Source organism: Eupeodes corollae, chromosome 1, assembly GCF_945859685.1.
Source record: "Eupeodes corollae chromosome 1, idEupCoro1.1, whole genome shotgun sequence".
In the NCBI taxonomy this organism is placed as follows: Eukaryota; Metazoa; Arthropoda; class Insecta; order Diptera; family Syrphidae; genus Eupeodes; species Eupeodes corollae.
Genome location: NC_079147.1, coordinates 223,542,900 through 223,562,082, shown reverse-complemented (window position 1 = coordinate 223,562,082; position 19,183 = coordinate 223,542,900). Strand labels below are relative to the sequence as shown.

The 19,183-nt window shown below is 38.0% G+C and overlaps 1 protein-coding gene across 2 annotated transcripts; it reads right to left on the bottom strand.

Annotated features, from left to right (window-relative positions):
• Window positions 1-428: 428 nt before the first annotated feature.
• LOC129940602 (atypical kinase COQ8B, mitochondrial) lies at window positions 429-8,791 on the bottom strand. 2 transcript variants are annotated; one of them, XM_056048990.1, is made up of 6 exons: window positions 8,664-8,791; window positions 8,253-8,611; window positions 7,392-8,189; window positions 6,979-7,328; window positions 927-1,119; window positions 429-860 (listed from the first exon to the last, which is right to left on the bottom strand). In XM_056048990.1, exons 2-6 carry the CDS (start codon window positions 8,550-8,552, stop codon window positions 501-503), a joined length of 2,001 nt encoding a protein of 666 aa, XP_055904965.1. In that variant the 5' UTR covers window positions 8,553-8,611; window positions 8,664-8,791; the 3' UTR covers window positions 429-500. The 2 variants fall into 2 exon arrangements, with proteins under 2 accessions (XP_055904965.1, XP_055904964.1); XM_056048989.1 differs by having other exon boundaries at window positions 8,253-8,737.
• Between the last annotated feature and the right edge of the window lie 10,392 nt (window positions 8,792-19,183).

Sequence of the window (19,183 nt, the reverse complement as noted above, 5' to 3'; positions counted from 1 at the left end):
CCACATAATTCTATACCAGGTAACCAGCCTGGCCATAGTTTATGAAAGAAAGTTTCCTTTTTTTTAATTTTTTTAGAAAAAACTATGAAAAACTGATTCAAGACATTCTCTCTCGTGTCACTTGTCAAATATTTATTCCTGAACCTAGCCATTAAATCCTGTCTATCAAATTTATGTTGAACTTGAATTATAAACATAGCCCAAAAAATAAATCATCCAAATTTTCTAGAAATTAACCTTTCTAAGGACTTGAGTTCAATTCAAAACAAATAGTTTTGTTGAAGAAAGGGTACAAGTTTGTAGAAAAATACACATACTCCTAACTTGAAACATGAAACGTTTTAGTATCTGCATAAACTTTTCAAATACTTTTGAGGACATAAGTTGATAATAACAACCTACATAACATATCCACCAAATAATTATTGTTTAAGCAAAACATTAAAAAAACAACACTTTATTCATTTTCACGAACACACACCAAGCTTTGGTTAAAATACTCAATTCCTCACACTGCCTTCAATGATTTCCTTATAAAACGGTTTACAATTCATCTTAACATTTAATCGAGAGCACAACAAAAACACCCCCGACAACTTTCTGTGAATCGAATAAATCTCCTCAGGAGGTGGACATAATCTATGGGCGACCATTGTTGGTACAAGTGTAGCTATTCTTTGTGTTGTATTTTGAGATCCGAAATCAAATTCTCCATCATATCGGAATATCTCTCCCAAAATCATAACCGCATCAACATGTGCTTCGTCCATTTGCTTTGATTCATAACCCGTAAGGAATCCCATTTCTCTGGATGTATCGAGAACTCCTTTTCGATCGTTATTGGCTGCACACATTATAACCTTCAAAAATACAATTTCATGGATGAACGTTTGAGCTTAATGCAAGAGAAGAATCAAAGTACTTACATGACGGTAGTTTTTGATGAAGTCCTTTTGATAGAACCTCGTCGCACCAAAATCAATCAGCATTAGTCGCTTTGACTTGTCATCGTACAGGAAGTTGGACCAATTTGGATCTGTTTGCATGCATTGCAATTCAAAGAGCTCCCGCAGGCACAGTTTAAGAGTTGATTCGGCTATGATTCGTCGGTGTTCGTAGCTGAACATAGACAAACATTTTATCAAAGCTAATATTTATTTATGAAAGACAATTTAGGGCTTGAGTACAATTACTTTTTGATTTTCTTATTTCAGATTCTTCTTCTTTTTATATCCAATTGTTTTAAAATAAATTAAAATAAGTTTAAAAGAAAAAAAACTACACAAGTTGACTTACAAAGTTAGAGAATTACTCCGCGAGCTAAACAATAGAAAGATTTTGTGTTTCGACGACCAGTGGGTAATTAGAAATTACTCGGAACTAAAGAAAATAGAATTCAGTGTACCGCAAGAAAGTGTCTTAGGAAGAACCTTGTATCTCTTATAAAAAAGCGATATTCCAGTGGATATCAACTCTATCATGACCACCTTTGCCGATAATACTGTAATGTACAGGTGCGAAATAGATCCGTTGGAAAGGTTACAAAAAATTAAGAAATGCTGTCGATGAAGTAAATGACTTTAATGGAAAGAGCACATCAAAAAGTCGACAGAGGCCTGATTATGGGTTTCGCGGCAAATCTTTTTGCCAGTGAGTTTGGCATTTTTTCAGACACCAAAACTGCTTCGGGTGCACAACACCAGCACTCCCCTCAATCCCATCATGAAACAATCCAGTTTCAGTGACGTCGCGAAGAACAAAGTCGTGGTTGCGGTCATTGACAGGAGCGATGATGATGACACAATATAGGCTGATCGTTGGCAGTTGGTCAAGGTTAAGCTATCGGGTGGCTTTTTGAGCATTTTGAGGGAGCTTCCAGGACCACTTCCTTCCATAAGCGATGGGGGTTGGAATCAAGGCCATGTCAAACTCATGGTTTGTGGCGACCAGAGGTCTTGTGACCTATACAAGCTCGCTGTCAGCCGGTTAGGTGAAGTTTGGAAAGGTGCGAAGCTCGAGGTTGTCGCTATGGAACACATTCCTAGCAGACCTAGAGCCCGCATTTGGATACCAATCGAACCTGCTGGTATCGAGGACATTCTCGAGATGATCAGAGTTTGCAACCCGTCCCTTCCGACGCGGAAGATAGCCAAGCTAGAGGAAGTGAAGGGTCTTTATGGGAGTGCCATTGTGGTACTCAACAAAGAATCCTTGGCTCCTCTAGCCTTAAACGAGGGCTCCGTAAACTATGGCTTCGAATCCATTAAAATTCGAATCTATAATCTCCCTGGAAAAACCCTGGAGAATGTCTTCGCTGAAGCGGAAAGGCAAAGGATCCGCCTAATTATTGGGAGCGATGCTAACGCTCATCATACTGTATGGGGCAGTACGAATATCAACTACAGAGGTGAGTCTCTTTTTGATTATATTCTTGGTATTAACCTCTTAGTAAGTAATGTTTCTTCATAACTAAAACTCAACAAGAAGTCTTAGACATAACTCTTGTCTCAGAAAACCACAATGGTGGGCCTCAGAGCTTGACCCGCTCAGGAAAGAATGCAGGAAACTTTTCAACCGCGCCAAAGCCTCAAGACTAGCCTCTCACTGGGACTCTCAAAAAGAATCCCTAAGAATCTACAAGAAGGCACTAAGGAAATCTAAGCAATCTTCTTGGCGTTCCTTCTGTGGCACGATAGAAGAAAATTCTGAAGCCTCTAAATAAATAAATAAATTGGGTGGCGCAACAGTCCGTTGAGAACTAGGGCCTAGCGACTTACAACTCTCAACCATTCCTGTGTGCGAGTAATGTTGTCAAGAATGGAGGGGACCTACAGTTTATATGCCGAATCCGAACGGCTAATTTGAGAAAGCACTTTTTCATGACAAGAGTTACTCTTGGAGAATTTGTCAATTCCTCGCAAGTGGCAGTACCCGTGAAAAGACTTAAGATGGCATAGGCAGGGATCGAACCCAAGACCTCTGGCATGACAGTCCAACGCACTAACCATCATGCCAAGGGTACTACTGAAGCCTCTAGGTTACGGAAAATTCTTTCAACTAGTCCAGAGATGCCAAGCTGCTTGAAAAATGCAGACGGCTCCTGGACAAATTCAAGTAATGAATCGCTGAACTTACTATTGGACATTCACTTTTCTGGTAGTTCTTTTACCGGAACTTGCAACAATTATATACGTTCAAGTTCAAATACAACATATCCACAAGGTCTGATCACAAGGGACAAGCTACAACAGTCGAGTTACAAAAGACTTCTGGCATAGTTGCACCAATCTTTGAGGCAATTTTTACCAGCTGTCTTTACCTGGTCCATGTTCCCTCGGCATTGAGAGAAGTTAAAGTTGTTTTTATACCCAAAGCTGGTGAATGCTCGCAAGTCAATCCTAAAGATCTACGATCTATAAGTCTATCATAATTCCTTCGTAAGACATTTGAAAGATTGATTGATATCCATTTAAGGGAAAATATCGATACAAGACTTCTGTCTTCGTCTCAACATGCCTACTGTAAAGGTTAATCGATGGAAACAGCTCTACACACCTTAGGATGCACTATCGAATATTCCTTCCATCATAAAGAGTTCACTATGGTTGCTTTCTTTGACATCGAAGGTGCCTTTAACAATGTGAACACATCTGCACTTAATGTAGAGAGTTCGCTTCGGGAGTTAATGTTTACTAGCAGAATAATGAACTCAAAACTGAGCAAAACTTTTGGCAGACGATTCGTTAGAAGAGGGACACGCAAGGTGGTGTTCTATCCCTTCTCCTCTGGAACTTAGTGGTGAATGACATCCTAACTAGTCTGGAGGTTTCAGAGTGATAGCCTATGCGGACGACGTTGCTATAGCAGTTTCAGGAAAGCATCTTAACATCCTAACAGAACTCTTACAAAATGCCTTAGACAGACTAATACTTTGGGCTGATCGGTGTGGACTGGGCGTTAACCCACACAAAACCGATATGGTCTTATTTTCGAGGAGATACAAAATTCCATTTGTCAACCCTCCTTATATTAAAGAAATCCAATTAAAATTCTCAGACGAGGCTAAATACCTAGGTCTTGTCTTAGACAAAAAACTAAATTGGAAACGCAACGTACAGGAAAGAGTCAAAAAAGCTACTGTAGCACTCTTTTCTTGCAAAAAAGCTATTGGTAATAAATGGGGTTTACAGCCCAGAATCACGCATTGGCTATACACATCGGTTATCAGACCGATTTTAACGTACAGTGTGGCAGTATGGTGGACTACTTTAGAGAAAGGTATAAACAGGGAGAAGTTAAATAAAGTCCAACGTTCAGCCTGCCTATGTATAAGCGAATCGCTTCGCACGACCCCATCTGCGGCACTGGACACCTTGCTACCTTACACCTCTTGACATATTTAGCAAGCAAATAGCTGCAAGCTCTGTTATTCGCCTCAATGCTTTGTCGCAGTGGACTAACAACAACATTGGCCACTCCGTAATTCTAAGGTACTTAGAATCAATTCCAAAGCACATAGACTACACCATCCCCCAACTACAATTCGACATAAACTTCCAGATTTCTATACCTCCCAGATCTTTTTGGGAGGATAGGACATTCTTGGAGGATGAGTCAGTCCATTTTTACACAAATGGATCAAAAACAAAAGAAGGAGTTGCTGGAGGTGTGTACTGTTAACGACTGAAATCAAGTCTCTAATTCCGCCTTCCCAATCATTGTAGCGTATTCCAGGCGGATCTTTTGGCGATACAAGAAGTCTTGTCCTGGCTTAAAGAAAACGTGATATCAACATCTGATATCCGTATTTTCTCAAATAGTCAGGCTGCTATCAAATCACCGGACTCAGTCTTTACAAACTACATAACAGTCAATAACTGTCCATCATCTCTAATGGAGATGGCACAATAGTTTAATATTCACCTTTGCTGGATGCGGAGCCATATTGCAGGTAACTGCAAGGCAGATGAACTCGGCAGGAACGGTACAGTGCAGCCCATCCTACCACGTTTGGCACACTCCGGCATACCAATCGCTACTTGTAAACTGTTGCTAATGCAAGACGCTGTGGGGAGGACAGGAACCAGGTGGAACAACATTACCATGTGTCAAGTCACTAAAAACATCCGGCCAACACTGGATTTAAAACGTTCAAGGTGCTTGCTCTCTCTAAGCAGATCGCATATGAGCTCGATAATAGGTGTCATAACCGGACACTGTCGAAAAGGAAAGCACGCCATGAGACTAGGCGTATTCTTAAATGACTTTTGCAGAAGCTGTATGGACGAGGAAGAGAAAGAAACGGTTCTTCATCTTCTGTGCGCATGCCCTGCTCTGGCTCGAAAACGCAAGAATTACCTAGGAGAATTCTTCTTTAACGGTCTAAACATTCTAAATCATATCGGTACAATCAGCCTCTCACGTTTCGTAAGGGACTCAAGCTGGTTCCATTGAGCTTAGGAGGAAGCCTCAAGATTCATGTGGTATCACAATGGGCCATTAAACTGGCCTAAGTGTGTCCGTTTCCATCTTGGACAGACACTATAACCTAACCTAACCAGGGAGTAAGGAGGGTGTAAACATACTCCTTCAAATAATAATGCTCTCGGAGCTGAGGTTTTGGCAGATTACTTCAAAGGATTTTTATCAGCAGATGAGTCTCTGTTATCATTTAGTTACGCCATGCCAAACAACCATATTCCTGAACTTGATGAACCGATATCCTTGATTGAATTAGAAAGTGTTTTGAAAACAATGAAGAACAACCGGGTGCTGATGGAATCCCAATGGAATTTTACAAATATTCTACTGCTTACTTCAAAAACTACTTCTATTTTCAAGGGTGGTGAAAGGAGTCTTGCAGAAAACTACAGAGGCGTATCTATTCTCAACTCTTTAAGGAAAATCTTAAACTCTATTATTTACGAGAGGCTTACGAGATGGATAGAGACAAACAACCGCTTAAGTATCTTCCAAGCTGGGTTTCGATCCGGTTTCTCAACGGTAGACCAAATTTTTGCACTAACAAGCAGAGCAAGACAACATTTATAGAAAAAGAAAAAGCTTTCCAGCTGCTTCATTTAGTTCAAAGTTGCTTTTGATACTGTCAATCGACAAGCATTGATTTACAAACTATCTTCTCTGGGCCTTTCGAAAAAATGTTTACTTTTTCATTCTAACTTTCTAAGTTCAACGTAGCCTCAGTATGGGATGAAAACAACTTATCCAAAAGTTTTGAGACAGCGGCGGGAGTTCCCCAAGGATGTATTTTAAGTCCTCCTACCGGGAGGTGTAATATTTGGCGAATCTTTGATTAAAGTTTAACTGTATGCAGATGATCGGTACTCTTGGCGGATAACCCACTTTCTTTACAACTGCAAATCAATAGACTTAGAGAATATTGCGAAACTTGGGGCTTACGGTTTAATACTAGAAAAACCAAGGTTATGATATTTGAATCTAGGCGGCATGCACGACGTGCTGAAGAATCATGGAACATCAACAACGAGCGTATTGAAATTGTGAGTGAGTTTAAATATCTAGGTGTATTGCTGACCTATAACCTCAACTGGAGCAATCATGCGAAAGAGATAACCAGGGAGGCCGAACTGGCCCTAAACCTGATGTGGCAACATTTTTTTAGCCACCAACTTATCGACCTCTCATCAAAGTACAGAGTCTTCAATGCAACAATAAATACTTGCTTATGTTACGGTGTCCAAGCCTTTGAATACACTCAAATAGAAGAATTTGAGACTTTACAAAGATACGTTTTTAAATGACTTTTTAAACTGCGCCCCACCAAAACCTACTCTATGCAGAAATCCTTCTTGTTTAAAATTTGATCTTGTGACAATTTAAATTCGTTAACCCAAAGATGCTTCTAAACTGACTAAATTCATTGATTGTACAAATATCCAATAAGGTACCTTCAGTATAATTACCAAGCTTATAAATGCAGACACTTCACTAACTCACCTCATTTGGAAGCATTTGTCTAGAGGCACTCCGGGTACAAGTTCGGTTGTAAGGACACTCGTTGTGGTCATGTCTTTAATCACAGTAGGAACATAATACTCTGGGTATGGTGCAATCATCTCTTTGAATCTTTCCGTGTATTCAGCTTCTCTCAAATAATCAACTTCCCAGGCTAATTCACGTTTAGCTACTTTAACAAAATTATCAATGAAAAATCCCTTTGGAAAGACATCCCAAACTTTGAGCATTCCAACCAAATTATCAATGTCGCTCTCAATGCTCTTAGCCACACCAGGATATTGAATTTTTATAGCCAGCTCCATTCCATCCAAAAGAACTGCTCTATGGACCTAGCACAAAAAAAAGAGAACAGAATGCAATAGGCTCTTGCGCTGAAAATAAACTCCACTCACTTGACCAATACTTGCAGCGGCAAATGGCTTCTGTTCGAAGGAAGTCAACTTACTCCTCCAATCGGCGCCCAATTCGGAGGACATGACTTGTTCTACTTGCCAATCGGGCATGTAGTCGGCAGCTTGTCGCACTCGCTCAAATGCCTTCATCAATTGCGGCGAAACCAAACTGTTGTCTTGGATACTAAGGAGTTGTCCTATTTTTAGGGCGGCTCCGCGAACTCTGCACAAGGTGTCGACAATCCTGTCGGCATTGGCAGGACTGAAGAGTGCTTCCTTCACGTTCTTGGATCCTCCCATGCCTAAGGCACCTTTTGTGAGCTCATTGATGGTGCCTATTCCGAGACCAGCGAAGAGGCTTCCAAATGTAGCCATTCGTCCGATTCGACTGGAAGGAACCTTCCGCTGCTTCGCCACAGTGCTCAATTTCGGAAGAACTATATTGTCCGAGGATGGTGATGGCGGTGTAGAAGTTTCCTGTACAGTTCCTGTTTTAAGGATGTTCAACACATTTCCTACATATTTTTCGTCATCGGTCATTGCCTTAGATACACTTGGATTGGGAGGTATTGGTTTCACTTCCTCGACTGCCTCGGCTGGTGGAGGTTCTGTAGCCACTTTTGTCGTTGCCAATCGAAGGCTGACTTCTCGATCTTTGCTACGTTTTGAGAGAATCTTTTCCAGTTCCCTGAGAGTTATTGAAGAAATATCTAGGTTCGCGGCATCAGGAGGAAGTTGCTGCGCAGTATTCGATGTACTTCCTTCTGTAGGTTGTTGGCCTGGATTGCTCTGACTCATCTGTAAAACGGAGCGACGACCTTGGAAATGGCTTGTTTTTATTGTTTTTTATGCATCACTCACCATATTGACTCCTTGAGGCAATTGTATTCTACTTAATTGCTTTGCGCCTTCAAAAACTACACAGGTTCGTTCCTGTGTTTCCTTTAGAAGCGATTGTAAAGTTTTTAGCTCTTCACCGGGATTTGCTGTGGCTTTATCCAGGTACTTCCGACTCAGCTCTAAATTACCTTCGATTAACTCACGTATGCTGGAATTTGACCACAAATGCTTGTAGAGGGTTTGATTCTCCTTCGCTACAGCACTGACGACAATCTGAAGCCCCCGCAAGAGCCCAGCAAGTTCTTGTGTACCGCGAGCCATTTGACTTCTTGAAATGTGATTCTTTTCCTAGTTTGTGCGCTTATTTTGACAGGATAACCCTGAATTGATTTGGAATTATTAAAATTTGCAAAGGAATTTATTTTATTTTACTTGGGAATTCAGGATATTTGCCGGGGTATTTCACCAATTTACGAAAAATACAAACAGGTGTTGAAGTAAGGTTACATAAAAAACAAAAATCAAAACAAGACGTTTGTATAATGTCAGTCAGCTGTGACAGCTCCAGATGACAGTGCTTTCGGCAACGTTCAGCTCTTTTGGAGTCTAAAATACAGCGGTTGTTTTGTGGATTGTGGAGGTTATGTTTGAAATCTGTTGTGGACAACATTTATGGAGTTATTTTTGAAATGTGTTTTCATGACTTCCTTTTTTCTCGGAATTTCAAGATAATGACATCAGGAATAAATTGTATTTTATTGAATACATATTTTTTTTTAATTCTTGATAGGTCTTGAGGTGAACAAGAGGCTAAAGTCCTTCAAAATAAGACTGTAGAGGAGTTCAAATAAAAACTAGTTGAAATGAAAAGTCGATCAAAAATTGATATTAGGGAGTTTCATCACGGTGTTTCTCAATTAGAATTATCCGATCACGGATTCATAATCAACTTTGATTAAAGTTGATCTTAGCTACATAAGTTCCTTGGTAAAATTGGTCTGCCATTGGTAAAAATGGTTTTCAATACAAACATATATTGAACTTTTACGTGGCACACAATACAGAACACATCTTTCAATATTATGATTTTATTCTTTCTTGTCGGTTGGACAATTATCGATGCAGCTACCTACATTTGGATTAAGATTCGTTTTCCTTGAAGCATTTTTCCCAAACATTTTTTTAACCAAATATTCTTTTAATGGAAAAAACGCTGTTCAAGTATTTGACTCGTCTGGTTAATACAGTGTCGCATGTTGTAGCTCAAATTTCCCAAGACATAGTTCATGCTTTCGGGCTGTAGCTTTGATGATGCTTGCCTTCACGGCCCAAGTGTTGAAATCGTAGCTTCAAGGAGAATAATTTTGTCAATTTTACTTTTCAAGCTTTTTGTGCAGGATTTTCTTCAAGGTAGTTGGCAAAATCTTGAAATTTTGGAATCCATGGCGAATTAATGTTCGTGAATTAAATATTAGTCTCACACGCTCGGAAAGAGGTAAAGTATTAGCGGCTGCGCGCACCGTTTTCGGATTAAACTTCTTATTAAAAATATGCCCTGTTTGATCTACACCGCACTCACTTTGGAAACAAGTTTTCAATATTTGCCACTTTTCACAGGCTGCATACCGACTTAACGATGCTTTACGATAGCATGTGTCAAAAATTTGGACCTAAGAACTGCACGACATAATGTACCTTCAAATCTCGGGCGTTGAGAAGAAAGTTTACATACATTTTTTTGATTTATTAATTTCTTTCTTTTATTTTTCCTTTCCTCAGTACGTTTGGCTCTATAGCAACGGAAACTTACCTTTTTGACCCTAATAACCTCTTTACAGCTCACATCAAACCATGCGTTTTTCTTGGGTCTGATACTTTTAACCCTGTTATAAAAGTTCTCATTCACAGGAGAATTAAACTGGCGTCAACGTCACCATCGAGGATGCATAGTGACCAGTTAAAGATCCTGAAGTAATTATTTAGACCGTCCCTGTTGGCTTTCGGTTCTCTTAGGAGCTCTTTCTTTAACTGGAGAGTTTTTACACGAGAAATTTGCTGATATGACACAATAGTCAGATGTGCCTAAGAGAGATAGATCACTAACAGTGTACTTATCAGGGTCAGAGGTTAGAAACAAGTAAAGAGTCAACGTCCGATATTCGGGTGGGCTCGTTGACCAGCTGAGTTATTTGGTTCAACTCAGCTAAGATTTATGCCACTCTCCATCGGGCTGAATGTTGAAGCCATGAAGAATTGTGTACATTGAAATCGCCCGTAACAACGATTTCAGTGCGAGGGTAGGACGAAACAATTCTTTGGATGGAATCAGACAAAGCATCAAATTCACGACAAGTTGATACTCTGTCTAAATTAGGACTTCGATAAAGGAAGCAGTAGGGAATGATTTGCTTATTTACGGAGAATTTAAACCACATATAATTAAAGAAGGAATTGGTGCAAGTACCATATTGTGGTAAGAGCTGCCAAGCAACATCATTCCTGATGTATATGGCTAGGCCATGATGGAAAAGGAATAAAGTTATCAGAATCCTCAACTACTTGGGTTTCATTTATTGACAAAACAGCTGGCCTGTATGAAACAGTATGGTGGTATGCCAACAAAAAATTCGCCCTTAGACATTTTTTTTGTTAATTGTTTCTTTTCAATCTCGGTAGACTTAGATTACTTACTTACTTAAGGATGCGATACAGTCCAGGTGGACCTGGGCCTCAAGCAATATGCGTCTCCAGTCAGCTCGGTTGCAAGTTCCAGTCCAGGTTCCAGTCTCCAGTCTCCAGTTTTGCTCCCAACGTTGGTTGAGGTCCTCTCCCACCTGCGTGCACCACCTGAGTCACAGTCTTCCTCCACTGTGCCACAGTTCCCCGGGATTGAATTCGAAGTTCTTCCGGGCTGGAACTTTGATGGCCATTCACTCTTCATAACCCACCTCCATTTTGCCATCTCGTCGGTGTCGATGTACAGCCCGTACATGTATCTTTTCTTCCACTCTCCATCTATGCAGACGGGAATAAAAATCACTTGAAGAATTTTTCTCTCCAAGCATCCTAAGAAGCTCTCACCTTTCTTTGACAGTGATGAAGCCTCAGCACCAAAAATGAGAACCGAGATGATGAGCGTCTTATACGAGTAGATGATGATTTTAGATACGCGAGAGATGACTTTACTACTCGATTGCCTTCTAAGTCCAAGGAATAAGCGATTAGCAAGAGTTATTCTTCATTTGGTGTGTTTCTTTTAATTTAAAGAGGTGCCTAGCTAGACAAAGTTCTTAACTTGAATGGACCTTTGGAAGATTATGCCTCTATTGTTTGACGGTTGAGCTCGGCACAATTCTTTCCTAAACGATGCTGAAGAATACGCATCGTCTTATCTTAAACTTTTTTTTGACAATAAAAGCAAGTGAGGTCTTCCGACCTTGATAGAGTAGACTAAAATTAAAAAAATAGGTGGAGCAACAGCCCATAGAGAAACGGGGCCTAGGAACTTACAACTCTCAACTATAATACTGTGTGCGAGTATTGTTGTTAGGAATGGAGGGGACCTACAGTTTTAAGGTGAATTCAAACTGCTAATTTGAGAAAGATCTTTTCATGACAAGAATTGGAGGATTTGTCAAATCCTCGCACAGGTAGGGATCGAACGCAAGACTTCTGGCATGACAGTCCAACGTACTAACCATCGTGCCACGGGTACTGCTAAGATTAATTATATAAATATTGACTCTATAAGTTCAAGTCCTTACGAGTAACCGATGGATATTTTACATGCGTACATAGTTTCAAACCCGATTTTCCGGGTTTATTATCTCTGAAATCAGTAGAAATCTAATAATAAACATTTCAATACACTCGATAAATAAAGCACGTTTCTTTAGACGAGTGATTTTAAAGAAAAAATAAAATATATAATATACTAGCGGCCCGTCCCGGCTTCGCACGGGTGGACATAAATAGGTACAGATATTTAAGTTATAAGCATTCTAATTAAAACTATCATGAATCATAAATTAGAAAAAAGGCGTATACTTATCTTAATGCCTTCTTGTACACTAAGTTGGCTGTGGTATTTGTAGGTGGCCACAAAACGTGTTGATTTTCAGGAGAAAGAGCCCCAAAACAATATTTGAACAGCTGGTACATTAGTACGAAGCAGTGTGGAGGATATTGGAGTTATGATATTTATGTCTACCCGTGCGAAGCCGATAAGGGCCGCTAGTTTTCTTGTATTAATGAAACTGTAGTTTAGTAGTTGAAAAGAAATGTATATAGAGCACATAAAATTAAATGAGAAATAATCTAGAAAAAGCGATGTTACGTTAAAGATCGATCAAAATATCACATTGGACCACGTGTTGTTGAAAAAGAAATTTCGAATTCCAACGTGGCGCCATCTATGAGAAATTCATGATAGAAAGTCCGACAGTTTACTATAAAGAATCTGATTTAAGGCGCCGTCTGTTCGAGACTTATGAAACATTTACAATCAGTTTATTGCTAATTATAAATTATGAAGACTATTAATCGAAATATAAACTATCCTTTATCTCAAGTTTGACCAAATTACACATAAAATGCCAACTTTAATCGAAATCGGTTGACTTGGTGAAGAGTTCACTGGGAACAAACATATGACACTGGATTTTTATTTATATAATATATAAAGCCAAGAATTTATCTTTATTATAAAGGTAAGATTTGCTATTATGTTTTAAAAATTATTCGGGGCAAGAAGCCGCTGCGACTGGCTCAAGTAAATACCAGCTAAGAGGTCCAATTTCCGACCACTTTTTGCAGAAATTGGAGCCGTAAGCTAGCAATAACTAGTCAAATTACTCTTTTTCAAAGCTTCAATAATCTCAAATTTATCTGTGTAAACAAGTGACTCCAAATCATTCCACAAAAAATAGTTTAGCGGTATTAATGAGCACGATCTTGGAGGCCACGCCACAGGTCCACAAATTGAGATAATCCACACAACAATAGTGATTGTTACGATTTATTGAGCAAAGCGAATCAAGAGTAAGCCTATTTATTATGAAATGGTGGGCCAGAATATGCATAAATCAAGTGACAGCTGTCATAACGACCAACTCCGAAAAAAGTATTGCCAGATTGAAAACCACCCGTTTGAAAAAAAAAAAAACAAAAACGCTATGGATATGCACGTGCTTCAAGGCTTTTAAGATTTAAATTCGCATAAATAGAATACCCTTTATGTTTGACATTTTAGAACCGAGTATATTGGAAGCTCTCCGAACTTGTTAAAATGCTTAAAATCATAGAGACTCCATGTTATAGCACTGAAATCAGTATTACTTTTTTTTTAATGAAATACTTTTTAATTTGATTTTACATTATTATCTCATAGAGAGGCACGTTTATCATTTTATTTTATTGCCATTATCTTCATCAACATCTTAAACACTTTAGCCTTCTTGTTTAAATAACGTATGCTTTACCGTTCGAGACTAGGTAATCATTTCAAATTATCCAACGACCTTATCCACACTCCACACCTTTGCAATTCAAAACCAAATCATAAATCGTGTCAATCTTCACTACAATCATTTGTCAAGGCGGTTTTCTCCCACACTTTCGCTCTCAATTCCCACCGACGACGAAGCCAAGTATACAACGACGGACGTACGCACGCGGATACAAATGTAATTCAAATGCTATTCAATTGCTATGTCGTAATTATTATTGCAATAAATGCTTTTAAATCCATCAATTATAACGATTTGTGTACAAATCAGTTACTCATTTTTTATTAACGGACAGCAGTGAACATGTTTTGGCAAATTTATTAGAGATGTCGATGACTAGGCCACTTTTCGGCTTATAAGTTTGGCCAAAGTAATAACTTACTCAACAACTGGCGCTGTTTATAAATTTCTTACGAATTTCTTGTCAAATAACACAATCCAATTTTTGACAGTTGAATTGGCAGCTATTTAACGATAGTATCTGATTTGACAGGTTTATGACATTTGGGTCAGAAAGAAGATGTCACCTTATTTCAGCACGTACGAAAGAGCAACATTTTCGTATGGGGTCAGGTGTAGAATTCCGTATGATTACTGATGTCAGACATTTGATGTGACATTGACGTTTAATAAACTTCATGTAATTTTAAGGTTTTCATGCAAATTTAAAGATGAGACAACAAAGATGAAATCATTATGATAAGGCACGGCTCAGAGCGTCGCTCGATTCATAATTCAAGTTTAATTTGCATTTTGTCCAACAGAGACAGATTTTTTTTTAGCATGAAGCGTGTTTAGCGTGTATCTTCATTTCTGTTGTGGGCGATTAAGTTGTTAATCAAAAATTCTCATGTGGCACCCAAAATATATCTCATCATAGAATCAAATAGGTGTAGATACTCACCGGCGGCGTAATCTTATCAAAAAACCAACTTAGACAAATAAAATTGCCGAAAATAATACTGATATATTCATGTGTTTATGTTTATGTACATTTTGTATACTTTATATGATGGAATGGTATTTTTGTAGGTAAAAGGTTTGATAAGACTCTATAATAGCTATTTTGAGAAGGTGTATCGTTTTTGGGTAAAATATGATGCGTTTGTTATCGGAACTAAGGTGGCTTGGTACCTAGGTGTTACGGATAGGCATTCGAGCCTACTTAAGTTCATCACTTGTCGTCGGTTCTTATCTTTACAACTTAAAAGTAATAATTTCCATTTTTTTATTAATTCAAAAATTCAATTTAACAATAGTTATATTGGTTGTGTTTTTGAAATTTGAAAATTGGTTAAAAACTAAGATTGAAACTTAAAAAACACACAATACAAACCCATTTCCACATTATAAATAAAATCTATAGAACTCTGATGAAATTTTAGTACTTTCACATGAGTGCTGGTGGCGCTAGCTATTTCCCCTCATTTAAAACTCAACCAGAATCAATTCTCTGACAACTGCCCAGGTGTCGCTTCGATCGATAGATTCTATGCAATGATTTTCACAGTCTGACGCAATGAAGCAACACAAAGTCTTAAACATTTGTTTTACTAGAGCTAGTTACAAACCTATCAAGAAAATGGAGTAATTTTTATTTTTAATGTTATGTGTGTAATTGCAACTAATCTAAAATCTATTAAATTAATTAAAGAGTAACACCTTTTTTTTAATAAAGGCTGAACTTTAAAAATCATACTCTTTGGTAGGTATAATAATAATAATTGTTACCGCACCTAACATAACCGATGACACAATAGCCTTTCACCAATTTAGTCGACTATATACCAAGAAAAACCAGACCATAACTAGACTTTTACGATGAACCCATTAGATAAGGGTCACCCAAATTATATAGCATCGCATTTACAAAACTCAACCATCAACTTCAAAATTATATGAGAAACAATAATTTATTATTTATTTTATTAATTAAAAATTTGGTCTTTGCGTGATGTGATCACGAAAACGGAAACAACTATCACAAAATGATCAAAACATCTTCACACTTTCATGGACCAAATATATGAAGAAATACAACAAAACAAAAAGAAAGCTATTAATGGTTTATTTGGATAACTCCAAGCTAAACCTTTTTATCTTCAATGCACTTAAAAGTTCGATCACCGAATTTAAATTTAAACGATTTATGTAGCTTGTTTAAATTTATTAAATTAGTAATAAATTATAATTTGGATAAACAAATTGGTTGAATTGCTGCCGGCCGGCTGTGTTTGCATAACTGTGGTGGGATAATTATATCCATGATGAACATTTATAAAGGTAGATGCATAAATTAAAAAGAAACGAACGAAAACTGTTTTGATCTTATTTTTTAGATCGTATCGATTATAAAATACGAATATGTGGAATTAAATAACAAGTGAAGTTTTTTTTATAAGGTCGAAATATGCTTAATAAACATAATGGAATTTTTATATTTTTGTATTATGAATAAAACTTTAAAAATTCCTAAGCTTGAGTTTTATCTTTAAGTTGCTGCTCCAATAATGGACTTGAGTTTATCCTTAGATTCTGCTTATTAAGATGATGATCGCATGAAATAGCTAGTTGCATTTCTTCCCTTAGGCAATTAAACTACAATGCTCAAGTCTCCAAGATACCTAATTATTATATCCATATCCTAACTTCCTCCATACTATCATGCACAGATACTCGTTCTTTAGCCGTACTTCACGAATATGAAATTTTACCACATCTATCTTTCTTGTCATCGAAATATTCAGGAAGGTTACAACTCCTTTCAATCTTTTTATTTTCTTAGGTTACCAAGAACCTTTTAAGATAAAAAAAGTTCAAGCAAAACGGGAATGCCTGCAACGCCATTATTTAACGGACCGAATGTATATAGATGAACACAAATTGCGGAAAAATATACTTAAAAAATATCTTAAAATCAATAAACATTTTTGGTGATTTGGAAGAATTACGAGGAGTTTTTTTTTTATCTTTCACGGTTTCTTAGCTTTTTGCTAATAACACTCCAATATTTTTTAACCATTTCGAAAAAGCTAATACCTTTGCTAGGCAGTTTGCTTCGTAATCAACGCTGCCTGAGAGTGTTTTGACGTTTCGATACGAACACACAAAATTCTTCGTCGTCTCAGATGCGGATAAAATAAAAATATCCAAGTACTTCCTTTCACACAGTGAAGATGTTCTATATGGTAGTATGTATTCTCTCAAGATTATTTTTTTTGAAAATTCTTGAAGTGCAAACATTCTCCTTGGGATTTGTCTTTGCCGTTGACACCCTTAAGTCCAACAAATTGTTTCTGTTGCCTTCAGAATCACCATATATTGTGGCCGTCCGAGCAACTTATAGGCGGGGTTGAGAAGTTTCTGAACGATTTCGTGTAAGTCCTTACGGCCAGAGCAGAAAAACTGTATTCCTACTTCCAGATTCGTACCAAAATCACACTCATCAAGAGCGATCACTGAAGCTTTTATGATGGGCTGCAATGTCTTCATGCCTATATCTTTGGCTTCTTCCAATGAGGACTCGCCTGGCTTGTCCAAAGCACTGAGGATCTTCTTGATTTTGGCATCGCTGTAAATCAAGGGGAGATACCCCACTGTTGTGGTTTTATTCACTGGAACAACGATTCCCACATTGTGGAATGGTTTTGCGCAAATTTTTCTAGCCCGCTGCGACTTAGCCTCCGCCAGATATTTTCTGTCATACTTATTCTCCTCCACAAATGAACTTATCACCTTTCGCATATCTCCCAAACCCTTGTGATTGAACGGAGTTACCGGAAAATCTTTCTCCAGTAGTAACGAGTTCGAAGATTCATCCCTTGGAAACGTCATTAAGAACTAATCTTTCTAGTACTTGGGGTCGTCACGCCAGTAGCAATAGTGAATTCCGTTTCCTCGCTTAACAAAGAGCGTCTGAAACTCTGGAGGATCATAAAAGAACCGCCAGTGCCGCAAATAGTCTCCGGGGCGTTTATTCTCCACGTTGGCAAATTTTCCCGCAATGTTGTCTGTGCCACGCAGTTTCCCTTTTTTCTTTTCTTTGCGTTTTTTGTTCTCTTCTTTAGTTCAAATTTGAATTGCTGCTAATTTTCGAGAGGTTTTATTCAAAACTTGTGGTTTACCAAAAATGTATGGGAACACTTGAGTTTTCGATGTAGGTTTTCGGCCAAAACCGATAATTTCACGAAAATCGGGGTTTGGACTTGGTGTGAAAAGCCTATAAAGATCTCAGCATTCACACATTAGATGGATCAGATGGTGTCTCCACCATTGTTCTAAAGAGGTGTTCTTCAACGCTCTGTTTAGTTCTTTCATCTAACTTACTCTTTAGGTCTCGTTCCATACCCGAAATACGGCGAATCCTCCCCCTCGAATAGACAGATTACACTAAGGTGCCAGTAATAGCTAACATTGGTTTTGATCATTAAAAACAATCATTGAAGTTTTCTTGACAGGTCGTTTATAGCTATCATTAAAATTTTCTGTCATTGACAAATATTTCCCGATTAAAATCCACCAAAAAACTTTTACTGGCAGCAATCTGTCATTGGAATTGTTTGAAATTGGAACACAAATCAATAGAACGATTCGTTTCATTTTTAAACATAAAAGTATCAGCTGTTCAGGAAAATGAATTTCTGTCCGGAAAATATAAAAATAAATTTTTAGAGAAAAACAAATCCGCAATTACACTTTTTTTTACTAAAAAACAATTCTTTGGGTGATTTCCGATCGATCTATATAACTTTAATTTCTAATAGAAGGGAAACCTAGTCAAATATCGATTCAAAAAAATTCCCGGACCGATTTCAATTATAGCTATAACTAGCCCCTTACGTGGGGGACTTCTTAATGACCGATATTGGTGATCTTATATGTTTTATTTCATAGAACAGTGGATAAAATCTTTACATTGTTTTGAAGAAAGTAAGATTGTTTTGCTTGATATTTCAAAAGCATTTAATAGTGTCTGACATCAGGTCTTCCAATTGAAAATGCATTCTTTCGGTTTGGATGAATTCTTTCTTCGTTCGATTAGAAATTATCAAAAAGTATCGAAACGTTTAGCAAGTATTATTATATGGGTTCAAGTCTGAGATAAACATTGGTCCAGTTCTTTATTTTGTCTCCGACACACTTTCTTATTTTAACTTATGATTTCCTGTTACTATTCAAAACCCTTTAAGTATGCGCTAAATATAAAAACAAGCAACTCGACAGTTCCATAGCGCTAACCATTCACCATAACAGTGTACCGCCATAACAGATCCAATCACATAGTCACCCGCCACCGGCCTTCAACCCAAAAAATCTCCAAGAAGTGACACGTTGAGGATGAGGATGATTCTTGGTCTCCGGGGTAGAAAACGGTCTCATCACTGAAGATAATGTCTCGATACCAAAATTTGTAATGCAATAGTAAGAACCCGATCGGCAGGCAGG

What these genes read in the sequence shown, in the direction of transcription:
- LOC129940602 (XM_056048990.1), bottom strand. Translation starts at nt 8,552, where the DNA reads ATGGCTCGCGGTACACAAGAACTTGCTGGGCTCTTGCGGGGGCTTCAG. An exon ending in TGCCTCAAGGAGTCAATATG is followed by an intron (nt 8,190 to 8,252) that starts GTGAGTGATGCA and finishes TCCGTTTTACAG; the next exon opens with ATGAGTCAGAGCAATCCAGG. An exon ending in CCGCTGCAAGTATTGGTCAA is followed by an intron (nt 7,329 to 7,391) that starts GTGAGTGGAGTT and finishes TTTTTGTGCTAG; the next exon opens with GTCCATAGAGCAGTTCTTTT.